This window comes from Gossypium hirsutum, chromosome D06, assembly GCF_007990345.1.
Source record: "Gossypium hirsutum isolate 1008001.06 chromosome D06, Gossypium_hirsutum_v2.1, whole genome shotgun sequence".
Lineage (NCBI taxonomy): Eukaryota > Viridiplantae > Streptophyta > Magnoliopsida > Malvales > Malvaceae > Gossypium > Gossypium hirsutum.
The window spans coordinates 27,218,207-27,231,177 of NC_053442.1; the positions used below are offsets into that span (position 1 = coordinate 27,218,207).

Genomic DNA, 12,971 nt, shown 5'->3' on the forward strand with positions numbered 1-12,971 from the left:
TAATATTATATATATATATTAAACGTACTATTGTAAAAGAATAGCATTGCAGCCCAATTCTATACAGGTCACTGGTTCATTTATAAAAAAAACTTCCGTTAATTGGTTGAATGTTCGAATTTGGATAAAAAGCATTAACGTATGAGAAAGAAATCGAAGGTCATCATGGCCAGGTCTTTTACAAATTAACAAATCAATTTTCATATTAAACGTTTTAGAATAAAAAATATAATCAATATTCATAATATAATCAATATTCATACAAAATTATTAAAAGCTCAAAAAAATATTAATATAATAATAATATCAAAAACAAAAAGCTACTAGTACAGTAGCAATAATTTGTAACAATATAAATAAACTTTTAGTCTTTCCATCAAAAAATAAAAGAAAAAAACGTTTAAGTCTTTTTCTCGTCATCTTTTATATTTTATTTATGGGGTAAAGTAACATTTGGACCTTTCAATTTGATAATTTTTTAATTTAATTTCAAATATTTATTTATATGGAATTTGATATATATTTTTTAATTTTGATACATATGGTGACATGACATTCTAATATTATGATACATCATCATCTAAAATATTATTATGTTTTTATAAAATGTTTAGATTATAGTGTAGCACATTCTTAAAAAAAGAATAGAAGGCAAAAAAAGGCACACACGAACCTTGCCTCCGCAACATGATAACTTTAAAATTTTATGAAATCACAGTTTAATATTATGGTAAAAATACATTTTGATCTTTAAAAAATTATTTGAGAATAGTTATTCCTGAACTAATATAGAGTGAAAAAAATTCAAAAACAATTAAAAAAGTTGTCAAATTTAGGGATTAAACTTAAAGTTATACCTTATCTTATTACTATTATTAATAATTGACATCATCTTTATCCCTTTTCTTATTACTATTATTAATAATTGACATCATCTTTATCCGGTAGTCTATTTGTCTCTGAACTTGTTTGCGTCTCAACTCTGTCTCTGTGTAGCCGTCTCACATGTTTGTGTGCATCACTCTCACTATTAAATTGAAACAAACTTCCCTTGGGAGTTGAGAAATTTGATCTAACTAATTAAGGAAAGAAAAATTCTTTTTATTTATTACTATTATTAATAATTGGTCATTATATTTGTATTAGGCACCCCTCTCCGTATTCAATTGAAACAAACTTCCCTCGAAATTTTGATAAAAAAACAAAGGAAGTGATTCGAAAAAAAAAAAAAGTGGTGGTTGATATGAGGATCGAAGAGAATGGAGGAGAATCTGCATCCGTCAATCACCTCATCTTTGCCTATTATGTCACCGGTCATGGCTTCGGCCACGCCACTCGTGTAGTAGAGGTTTTTCTTTTTGTCCTTAATTCTTTCTAATCCCTCGAAACCTTTAGATCCGATAATCATTTCTGCCCATTGATTGTAATAGGTTGTTCGAAATCTGATTGCAGCGGGGCATGATGTGCACGTTGTTACCGGTGCACCTGACTTCGTTTACACTTCTGAAATTCAGTCCCCTCGCCTCTTCCTTCGCAAGGTTCTCTCCTTTTTCATTTAATTAAACATAATAGTGGTGAATATGTTAGGGATTAAAGAAATTCAACAGTTGTCTTTATCTGTGCTGCAAAATTATGGTCGAATCTGTTTTACTAAAACCATATTTCTCTTTATGACATTATCAGCTAGTTTTAGACTGTGGAGCAGTTCAGGCAGATGCATTGACCGTGGATCGTCTTGCCTCCCTGCAGAAGGTATTTCAAAGCCTTTTGTAGTTATAAATTCTAATTGTTTTATTTTATTTTTACAACGTTGTCATATTCCCAACATAACCATATTATAGCTTGAGTTCAGTTCCATATTATCTGAAAAGTTTCTACCGTATCTACCTACTTAAATTTACGTGCTATTATTGCCTTCCCCTCCTCCCCCTTGTTTGTACTTTTTTAGTTGGATATTTTCTAATTTCTATATATATTAGTATTCTGAAACAGCTGTCCGACCTCGGGATTCTATTTTGGCAACAGAAGTAGAGTGGCTCTACTCCATCAAAGCTGACTTAGTGGTTTGTATTCTGGTTTTCCTTCAAGTGTTTGAATCAAATTGGGACACTGAGTCTTTGATTTAACCTTTTAATAAAAATAAAAGGAAAAGAGGCATAGAATTGTATCATATTTAACATGTCTTCCAAATTAAAACGAAGTTTGCTGTGAATGAAAACAGGTTTCAGATGTTGTTCCAGTTGCATGCCGAGCCGCTGCTGAAGCTGGAATTCGCTCAGTCTGTGTTACCAACTTCAGGTAATTTATTATCATGACTGTTTCAAGGAAGAAGTGCACCTTTATAAGAATTTAATCTGTTCTCAAACCCTTCATACCATACTGTTTTCAGTACCTTTATGAACCCTGTGAAATTGCCAGAAGCCAAAAGTTTATTTGTAATTATTTGATCTATATCCATCTATGATTGCAGCTGGGACTTCATTTATGCTGAGTATGTGATGGCTGCTGGATATCATCATCGTTCAATAGTTTGGCAGGTAATATTTATAATCCATTGATTCATGTATTCTATGGATGTACTTAGCTGCTTAGTAGGCATTTTTCTAATGAACTTTTAGGGTTTAGTTCTTCACAAATTTATGCCTATTAAGTGATTAATACCTGGTGAAGGTTGTTAGTAGAGAAATCTATATCAAATGCCGATTGAGTCTTAGCTCGATTGGCTTGGGCATTGTTGCTAATGGAAGAGGATGTGGGTTTGAGTGCTCTGAAGCGCATTATCCTCCTATTTATGAGTTGGGGCGGGGCTATGTGTAGTTCTAGGCATTGTGTCAAAAAGAGCAGATATGGTCAAAACCTACAATGAGATTGTTTAAAAAAAAATCTATATCACATGCTTAAGCATGCCAAATGTTGTTTGAGTCCTATATTTGCGTACAGTTGTTGGCTTTGAGTTCAATAACATCTTGAAAACTCTGTGGCTCACTAATAGTATTAAGCGATTATTTCCAGGCAACACATTCAAGTGTAAGTTTCTGTATCAGTTATTCCAATGTTTGTAATTTTGTTAGTCTCTTTAATCTCTGATACAGATAGCAGAGGATTATTCACATTGTGAGTTTCTCATCCGTCTCCCAGGATACTGTCCAAGTATGTATAGAGATGTCATTCCTATGTTTTCATTATTGATTATAAATTTGTTAAAGTCTAATCTGAATGTCATTTGTTTTCACAGTGCCTGCTTTCCGTGATGTTATTGATGTACCTCTAGTTGTAAGGAGATTGCATAAATCTCGCAAGGAGGTTAGAACATGGCAGTATCTGTATCTTTTACAATATTTAATTTACTTCTTGATCAATGTTTTCAATATATTGCTGTTTCCCTCATCCTGTTGGCTCTAGGTGAGAAAGGAACTCAGAATTGGTGAGGATGTAAAGCTAGTTATTCTCAACTTTGGTGGACAGGTAAATTAGCTAAACCATTCAAGATTGCCTTGATCATATGGATTTTTCTAAGTTTTATTTGGATCGTATGTTTTAAATGTCTACGGGCTTTCCCTTTTCTCTTGGGACTGGGACTACATTCCTTTTTATTCTTATGGTATTTGTTCATCATTATTTTGTTGCAACTTTGCTGGTGAGATCCCATATACATGGAGTATTGTTTGTGAATGATTATTTCCAAATATACTGTTGAAGTAGTTGGTGGCTGTTCAGATACTGATAATTTGTGCAAATAGTTTAACAGCTGAACATATTAACTTGCTATTTGCTGGCCAAGTATACTAATTTGAGAGTTCATCTAATAACCTAACCATCAGTTAACGGAGATTGCATTATCATGTTAAAACTTAAAACTAGAGTAAAAAGTGAAATGTTTTAATGTATTGCTTGTGATCGTGAATGTGATGTATTGACAGGTGGCTATTTCACTGAAGTTTCACATTCCTTTTTGTTTTATTTGACAAAATATTTACCAGATATATATCCACATTGTTGTTGGACTTGCACTATTATGTCAATCTGTTAGACAATTCCACAATTGTACCTAGACTTTTAAGATATTTATCCATTTTAAAGTGCACTTAATCACTTAGTTTGCTTATTTACAGCCTGCAGGGTGGAAGTTGAAGGAAGATTACTTACCTTCTGGTTGGCTGTGCCTGGTATCTTTTATAGCACATCCAATTTTCCTTAGAGGTTGCTCTAGCATAATCTTACTGTCTGGCATTATGTGCCAATCTTGAATATTGTTTTATTATACAGGTTTGCGGTGCCTCTGATACCCAGGAGCTTCCACCTAATTTTTTGAAGCTTCCAAAAGATGCATATACACCTGACCTTATAGCGGCATCTGACTGTATGCTTGGTTAGTTTGAGATTTTTCAACATGCAAAACTGCATTAGATGAGTGAGAGAAGTAATATTCAATAGTATATCCACTGTTTCAGGAAAAATCGGGTATGGCACTGTTAGTGAAGCCTTGGCATATAAATTACCTTTTGTCTTTGTTCGAAGAGATTATTTCAATGAAGAACCCTTCTTAAGAAATATGCTTGAGGTTCCCTTCCTTTCATCTATTTTATTTGTTTCAATCATCTCTTCTCTTTCATATCCTAATTTATTATTAAGAAATTTGAATGTATGGACTAAATAATCAAGGATTGGTTAAGATGTCATTATTTTCTTTACAGTTTTATCAAAGTGGTGTTGAGATGATTAGAAGGGATTTACTCACTGGCCATTGGAAACCCTATCTTGAACGTGCAATCAGTTTGAAACCATGTTATGAGGGAGGAATTAATGGTGGTGAGGTATATTTTAACATTTCTTGGTTTCTATTAATTTTTTAAACTTTTTGTGTATGGATCTCAATGGTTTGTGTTATGCTATTACAACCAAGAAGATCAGTGCATATGTATATAAATGTATATACATACATATATATATATGCTTCTTTAGTTACGACAATTATTGATGGGTGCTACTCACGTCGACATATCAGATGGCGATGTGAAATTTTAACCAAATTAAGCTTCACCAGAATTTGAATGTGTACCTTAACAATCATGGGCGAGCATGGTGTTGTCAAGGCATGCGCCTCAAACGTCTTCAGGCCAGGCCCATTTGATAAGGCATATGCCTGGAACACGTAGGCGCACCCTTTTTGTCAAATTGACCAACAAAGTTAAACAAAAGTTTTTCATGTTTTGTAGATAAACTGAACCAATATTTACGGTTTATTGTCATAATTATATTTATACACACATATATGTACATATCTACAGACACATACAAAAATATGCACATATACGTATTGCACTTAACTTCTTGTCCCTTGGGCATTATAAGGCTTCTAGTTCCTAGAGTGAGCCTTTTACCCTTGACATCATTGCACTTTTTTTAAAAAAACATGCCAATTGTCGTAATTATAAATATATTGTATTTTTGGAAATATGAAGTTCTTATTCATTATTCAATATTTTAATTGTGTTGGTTGTTAAAAGGTGGGTTGGAGGTATTTCTAGTAGTGCTCAATGAAGAGTCTAGTTTGTATAAATATCTGATGTCATTTCTTGTCAGTTTTATGTTCTAAGAGTCTCAACATGTATTAGTTTTTATTGATAACATGCTGATATCATGATAAACATCTAGGTGGCAGCTCACATCTTGCAAGAGACCGCTATTGGCAAGAATTATGCTTCAGACAAGGTAACTGATTTTTTCATGGTGTTGCTTGAACTCTGAATCTTGTTGTAGCCCGAAACAGAAACTTCCTGCCTATATGTCTTGGAGATGTATTACATAAATTCCTAACCATGGAAGGAGCAAAGTTCTTCTCTTCTATAAGTGTCTATAACAATGGTTTGTGTAGTGCTATCACAGAATTTTTTTGTTCTATCAGGAGGTGTATTGGCTTGATGCACTCGTTGAAAGATTTTCTTATGTTTATATTTTGGATTGGAGGGATTGTCAAATACTCGGAATTGTTACCTACCGTTGAGTTGTTTTTCTTCATCATATTGTTTTAAAGGAGACAACTACAAGATCATGCATGCATGTCAGAAGGGTTTTTCTTTTATGGTGATTTAAGTGGCCCCTTATGCATATAATGCTAAGAAAGTAGGCAGAAATCAAATCATCTTGACAATAAGCGGTCCTTCTAGAATGAGGTTGTCTTTAATGGAAAATTTGCATGTTACGGTATAGGTTAGTGATTTTAATACGAAATGCAGATAGATAAATGCACTGATGGATAAGTTCTTACAGGTTTTAAATTGCTGCTCAGCAAAGTCATCTACACCAATAATTTAAAATTAATTCAAGCAACTTTTAGTCCCTTCGGTTGCTATCTGATTCATATATTTCCTTATATAGTTGAGTGGTGTTAGAAGGTTACGTGATGCTATAGTTCTTGGGTATCAACTGCAAAGGGTCCCAGGCAGAGATGTCAGTATCCCTGAATGGTACACAAATGCTGAAAACGAACTTGGTCTAGGTACCGGATCACCAACTTCTGAAATGAGTGAGAGCAACGCGATTACAGAATTGTGAGTTTTATTTATCTTAATCAATGATGATAGTGATGGATTCAATTATGTCGGTTTTTGACACATTTCCATTTCTATTCTAGTTGCACTGACGACTTTGAAATTCTTCATGGGGATCTTCAAGGTCTTTCAGATACAAGGAGTTTCCTAAATTCTTTGGTAGAACTTAATAATGTTTCTGATTCAGAAAAGAATAATGAGAAGCGTCAGATGCGTGAGCGTAAGGCTGCTGCTGGGCTTTTTAATTGGGAGGTATGCTAATTCTAACAAAATTTGTTCTTTTTTGCGATTCAAAAGAATCTATTAACAGCAAGGATCCAATCTAAAAACCAATCGACCATACGTAAATTGGCACAACTCGAATATAGGACCACAGGGAAACCTAAGAGTTCTAGAGGTGGGATAACACCAGTTAACACTCTTCTTACTTTGAATCATTCAGTGTGAAAAGCCTGCTGATAAATATATATTAGGCTTATTAACCTTTTTTCTATCCTGATATTTTGAAACTGGGTCCTGCTTCTGGCTTCAGTCCTGTTTATAAGTTGATTGCTTTGGGTTAATTTTTTGTACAGGAGGACATCTTTGTGACAAGGGCACCTGGAAGGTTGGATGTCATGGGAGGCATTGCTGATTACTCAGGCAGCCTAGTATTGCAGGTTAGGTTTTTCTTTCTGTTGCTCTGTTATCTGAATAGTTCTGTAGAATTTCAGTTGGTTTCTTTCCTTTTCTTTCTTCCCATTTTCCTTCTCTTCAAGTCAAATCTCATAATAAATTAAAAAATTTATTACTTTCAGTTTGATTTATCAATGTATCTCAATGAAATTAATTCTAATCTTTCTCCTCTTAACCAATCATGCCTACTCTAACAGATGCCTATAAGGGAAGCCTGCCATGTAGCCGTGCAACGGAATCATCCAAGTAAACACAGGCTCTGGAAACATGCACTTGCACGGCAGAATGCTAAAGGACAAGGACCAATGCCTGTTTTGCAAATTGTATTATATCATTAATTTGGTTCTTACTAATGTTGATTGCGTAATTTTTTTTCCCTTCAAAATTGATAGCAAATATGTGTGCTGTAATTCTTCATGTTCTTCTTAAATCCTAATCAAACAAATCTCTTATTAGAAAAGTAATATACATGCATTTTTAGTTAGAAATGACCCACTTTGTTGCATATTCTGAAATACATTCTAAGCTCCTACTGTTGTGACAGGTATCATATGGTTCAGAGTTGAGCAACCGTGGCCCAACTTTTGACATGGATTTATCTGACTTTATGGAAGGAGAGCAACCAATTTCATATGAAAAGGCAAACAAATACTTTGCCCAAGATCCATCCCAAAAGTGGGTCCTTGTCCATGCATGATTTTTCCTCTGTTACTCTATATGCTAGATGCTAATTATGTTTATCATATATCAGGTGGGCGGCATATGTTGCTGGGACAATTTTGGTTTTGATGAAAGAATTAGATGTACGCTTTGAAGATAGTATTAGCATGCTGGTAAGAGGGTATTTCTTTGTTGTTTATGCTGTTGTTGAATAGTATCTACCCTCCGTTTCTTATGCTTCCATTTGCACCTTTTCTTTCTTTTATTCTCCATTTTCTATTTATATTTGACAGGGCTTCTTAGTTATAGCATTTAATTTAATTTACTTGAGATTTATAAAACTGCACTTTGAGTTCAATGGAAAAGAACTGCATGGGGGTAAGCTTTTTGCTTGTATAATGGGCTGGGAACTGAGCTTAATAGTAGGTCTGATTTTGATTCGACTATTGATGGGGCTGCTTATATGTCATGTTTAATCATATATCATAATGGTTTACATAGGCACTTTGCTACTAAAGTTTGTATGTTTATTCATGAAGTGTGAATTGGTTCTGTGTTTGTATGAAATTGATATTACGAGTCACTTGATCTGATAAGTTCTGACTTTTCTCTGTTGTAGTCACATATGCTGCTGCTAGTATCTAGATAATTACTTTTCAGCTACATACAGGTTTCTTCTGCAGTCCCAGAGGGTAAAGGAGTGTCGTCTTCTGCCGCCGTGGAAGTTGCTAGCATGTCAGCTATAGCAGCTGCTCATGGTATTTCTAAAATTCTCATTTTCAACATGAAACTACTTTGATATTTATTACATTTCCTCTTTTTTCTATACATGACAAAGGTTGTTCTCATTTTACTCAAAGAACAGTAATTTCTTATGGATAATTTGTATTTTAGACATGATTAAATCTACATAGAGATAAATAGATTAATCATTTATGAATGCCACCATATGCTGGAAGACATAATTTGGGAGGCATTATCTTTGAAGAGAAGAAGGCTACTAATTAGTAGATTTTGGTGTAGAAATGCCTCATAATGCCTGATTGTTGAATTGGGTCATTTGATTTCATTTTGATGCACCAGGAGAGGATCATGCTTTCAGTTGAATTTGTGAAGTATTTTGAACATTTGATGCTTTCCTGTTGAACTTCTAAGCATGATCATCTTTGTCGTGTTTAGATCATATACAATGCAGCTTTCCAAGGGTTAGGCCTTTCGTAGACAGATAAAGTTGGTCTTTCTTTTGAGCGGTAACTTATTTAGACCATCTTATACTTGCTTTGCAGGATTGAGCATTAGTCCAAGAGAGCTTGCCTTACTCTGCCAAAAGGTATGACATAAATATTTTCATCTTACATTCGACAGACGTGTTTCAAGCATTTAGTTGATTTGCTTATTTTTTTGGGTTGTTTATTAGGTGGAGAATCACATTGTAGGAGCCCCATGTGGTGTTATGGACCAAATGACTTCAGCATGTGGTGAGGCAAATAAACTACTTGCAATGGTTTGTCAGGTAAGCGACATTACCTCTGCAGAATAATAGTTGCTGAAGTTGTGTTTTTGCTTAAGTGACATTCAAAATCAATGGTTGTCTTATGCAGCCTGCTGAGATAATTGGTCTTGTAACAATTCCAAGTCATATCCGATTTTGGGGAATCGATTCAGGAATACGACACAGGTACTAGGTCCATCATCATCATTCTGGTTAGCCTGTACTAGCAATGAACATTGTTTACGTTGCACGCTTGTTTTCTGGGATAGTTATGCTAAGTTGAACTTCCTTGCATTCATTAGTTTTTTATTGTAAAATCAGAAATGACTATATTAAAATAAAGGGATAATATAATTTTTGGTCCATGAACTTGGCAAGTGGTCCACTTTAGCACCTATACTTTTTTTTTATCTATTTTGGTACCTGAACTTGGCAACTAGATTCATTTTATTCTTTGAAAAATATAAAAGTTTAATGACATTACATTTTGAGATTATACCACTTCATCACTTGAAAATTAAAAAAAATTATATAAATTTTCAGGTGATGACACACAATCTGAGTGTGTCACATATAGTGTTCAAATAACTAAACCGATGGTTGAACTGGTCAGACCACTAGTTCTCGAATCAATCAGTTTGATCGGTTCAACTGCTAGACAAATAATAATTAAATAATTAATTAAAAATTCATAAAAATAAAAAAAAAATTATTAAACTAGTTCAACTATTGGTTTGTCCCAATTTCTGAAAAAAAATCTATTGGTTTTCATCCCAATTTCGATTTTTTATTGGTTTCAAGTAGTTTTTTATTCAATTGGTTCAACCCCTTTTTTCAGATCAGTATACTGGTTGGTTCTTGGTCCAATTGGTCTGACCGACCAGTCTAGTCTTATTCTAAGAACACTTGTCACAGCATCAAATCTTGACGGGATCTAAGTTTAGGAAGAAAAATGGATCTAGTTGCCAAGTTTAGGTACCAAAGTGAACAAAAAAAAATTACAAGTACTAAAGTGGACCTAGTTGCCAAGTTCAGGGGTCAAAAATTATATTATCCCTAAAAGAAATATAATGTAAAGTCTGTTACCTTCCATATATATCTCTAAAATGTGCTTAAATTGAATACCTTATGGTCATCCATGATCTTTGAAGCATTGCTTACTCAAATGCATTTATAGTTGCCAGTACCTTCCGTTATTTGGATTGACCTTTCCCTTGTTACAGAAATTCCCATTCCTTAATATCTTTTTTTTTTTGTTTTTTCAAATATGCAGTGTTGGAGGTGCAGACTATGGATCTGTTCGAATAGGAGCCTTTATGGGTCGAAAGATTATAAAAGCTACAGCATCAACTAGGTTGTCTCAATCAATGTCTACTGCTAATGGGGCATCCCCTGATGAAGTGGACAATGATGGACTAGAATTACTTGAAGCCGAAGCTTCATTAGATTATTTATGCAACTTGTCACCTCACAGGTAACTGTCTTTTATGAGGCTTTCTCCTTTCATCTTTTCTAGATTTTACTTAGCCTAATTAACTCAAGAGTTGACAGCCTTTTTTTTTTTGATTACTGTAACTGTTAGTATGATCTCTGAAGATCTGTGTTTCTTTTACTGGTAAGTTCTTCCTTTTCATTTGGTCTTGTGCTACAGATACGAAGCTCTTTATGCCAATCTACTTCCTCAATCAATGCTTGGTGAGGTGTTTTTGGAGAAATATGTTGATCATGGTGATACAGTTACAGTAATCGATAAGAAACGAACATATAGTGTAACAGCTGCCGCTAAGCATCCTGTATATGAAAATTTTAGGGTCAAGGTAGGTTTTTGATTTGGCGGCTTATTGGATTACAATCGATTTGCTTTCCATTTGAATTTTGATTTATATTGGTTGAATTACTGTGTCTTTGCAAGATAAAATTTTCTAATCACTCTTAGTCATGTTTATTTTCTTCCAACTGTAAAATATGTGTACTTCACTATGAATATTTTTGATGCATTGGTCTTACTCTTGCTTAAGTTGATATTGTCGTATTTCCATTTTGTTAATATTACAACATCTTCAGGGTTCTGTTTAAATTTTCTGTTGTAAGTATTCTTCAAACCTTTCTATTTCCTCCTCCACTCTTTACATGCATATTCTGCTTTTACTGAAAATCAATCCTGGAGTACTCGAAGGTGGCTGAGCTTTAAATCTAGTTGTTGATTATCAATAGTTAATTTTTATCCATTAATGTTCTTATTCTTGGGCCTCCAAATTACAAGACACATGTAGACATGTATGTTTCCCTTGGTAATTATTTGCTGAATTTCCTTGGTAACATTTTTTCTATTTATTTTTGTGAATTTATGTGTAGGCATTTAAGGCACTGCTGACATCTGCGAGTTCAAATGAGCAACTTACGGCACTTGGAGAGCTGTTGTATCAGGTATATGCTAAAGTTCTTTTAATAGGTTTGTCTATGTAATTGATAGGTTAGTTAGATTTTCTTCTGGGTACAATTCAAGCTCCATTGGTAGGATCAAATCAATGTCACACACATCACTAGCAGGCAATTCAATCCCATGACGTAGGTATTGGGTGAACAACCTTGGCCAATGGGCCAAATGTTGGGGTCTGTTAGATTGTCTTTTTAATGAAAAGGAAACAAAAGAGAAAATATTATTTGTTTAATGGATACAATATGTTTTAATTGCAGTTGAATTCATATTAGTTTTTGAGAGACTAGTGCTTCAACTCTATGAATAACTAATATCAAGAGTACAAATTTATCAAACACAACTCTCTCAAGAAAACAAGCTGAACCATAGATAACCTATATAATATCAAGAGATAGTAGTCCTATCAAAATATATCCTGATTTAGAGTATTCATCTTTGGTAAACACATTTGGTGATGTTTTTCTTTATTTTGGTTTTATGATAATGGTAGCACTATAGACTAAATGAAACAATGCAGTAATGATGTTTCTGTGAAAAGAAAGAAGAGATGAAATGTAGTTGCAAACCACTTTTGCAGTGCCACTACAGCTATAGTGCATGTGGTCTTGGTTCCGATGGGACAGATAGACTGGTACAGTTGGTGCAGGAGATGCAGCATGGTAAAGCCTCTAGAGTTGATGATGGAACTCTATATGGAGCTAAAATTACTGGTGGCGGCTCTGGTGGAACAGTTTGCGTAGTTGGAAGAAATTGTCTCCGAAGCAGCCAACACATTCTAGAGGTGAGTTGAAGTGAAAACATATAGCTAGCTAGACGTTCATATATGGTATATTAATTATTAGTGTTAAAAGGAAGGTATCTAACAAATCCGATTACTATATTTCCAGATTCAGCAAAGGTACAAAAAAGCAACAGGATATTTGCCCTTCATTTTTGAAGGTTCATCCCCTGGTGTTGGCAAGTTTGGATATTTAAAAATTCGACGTAGCATCGCTCCCAAATCTTAAACTGCTGCCTTCCAACGCTTCCATTTATTTATTTTCAAATAGACTCAGCTATTTGGTTAGATGTATCTTAAAAATAAATTAAGCAACAATCTCTGGATATTTATTTAAAGTTAATTACCATCAATTGAATTTATTCTCTTCGTTTA

At 34.0% G+C, this 12,971-nt stretch overlaps 1 protein-coding gene across 1 annotated transcript; it reads left to right on the forward strand.

Moving 5' to 3' along the window:
• The first annotated feature begins 908 nt into the window (after positions 1 to 908).
• Positions 909 to 12,971, forward strand: LOC107894141 (L-arabinokinase). Its single transcript, XM_016819359.2, has 29 exons — positions 909 to 1,348; positions 1,431 to 1,538; positions 1,684 to 1,752; positions 1,980 to 2,063; positions 2,222 to 2,298; positions 2,471 to 2,537; positions 3,093 to 3,150; positions 3,236 to 3,303; positions 3,403 to 3,465; positions 4,113 to 4,166; positions 4,267 to 4,369; positions 4,452 to 4,561; positions 4,695 to 4,814; positions 5,656 to 5,712; positions 6,379 to 6,551; positions 6,635 to 6,803; positions 7,127 to 7,210; positions 7,424 to 7,549; positions 7,771 to 7,901; positions 7,978 to 8,059; positions 8,557 to 8,644; positions 9,173 to 9,216; positions 9,304 to 9,399; positions 9,488 to 9,564; positions 10,652 to 10,852; positions 11,030 to 11,195; positions 11,734 to 11,805; positions 12,396 to 12,599; positions 12,706 to 12,971. Exons 1-29 carry the CDS (start codon positions 1,244 to 1,246, stop codon positions 12,823 to 12,825), a joined length of 2,976 nt encoding a protein of 991 aa, XP_016674848.1. The 5' UTR covers positions 909 to 1,243; the 3' UTR covers positions 12,826 to 12,971.

What these genes read in the sequence shown, in the direction of transcription:
- LOC107894141 (XM_016819359.2), top strand. Translation starts at nt 1,244, where the DNA reads ATGAGGATCGAAGAGAATGGAGGAGAATCTGCATCCGTCAATCACCTC. An exon ending in CCATCAAAGCTGACTTAGTG is followed by an intron (nt 2,064 to 2,221) that starts GTTTGTATTCTG and finishes GAATGAAAACAG; the next exon opens with GTTTCAGATGTTGTTCCAGT. An exon ending in GGCATCTGACTGTATGCTTG is followed by an intron (nt 4,370 to 4,451) that starts GTTAGTTTGAGA and finishes CCACTGTTTCAG; the next exon opens with GAAAAATCGGGTATGGCACT.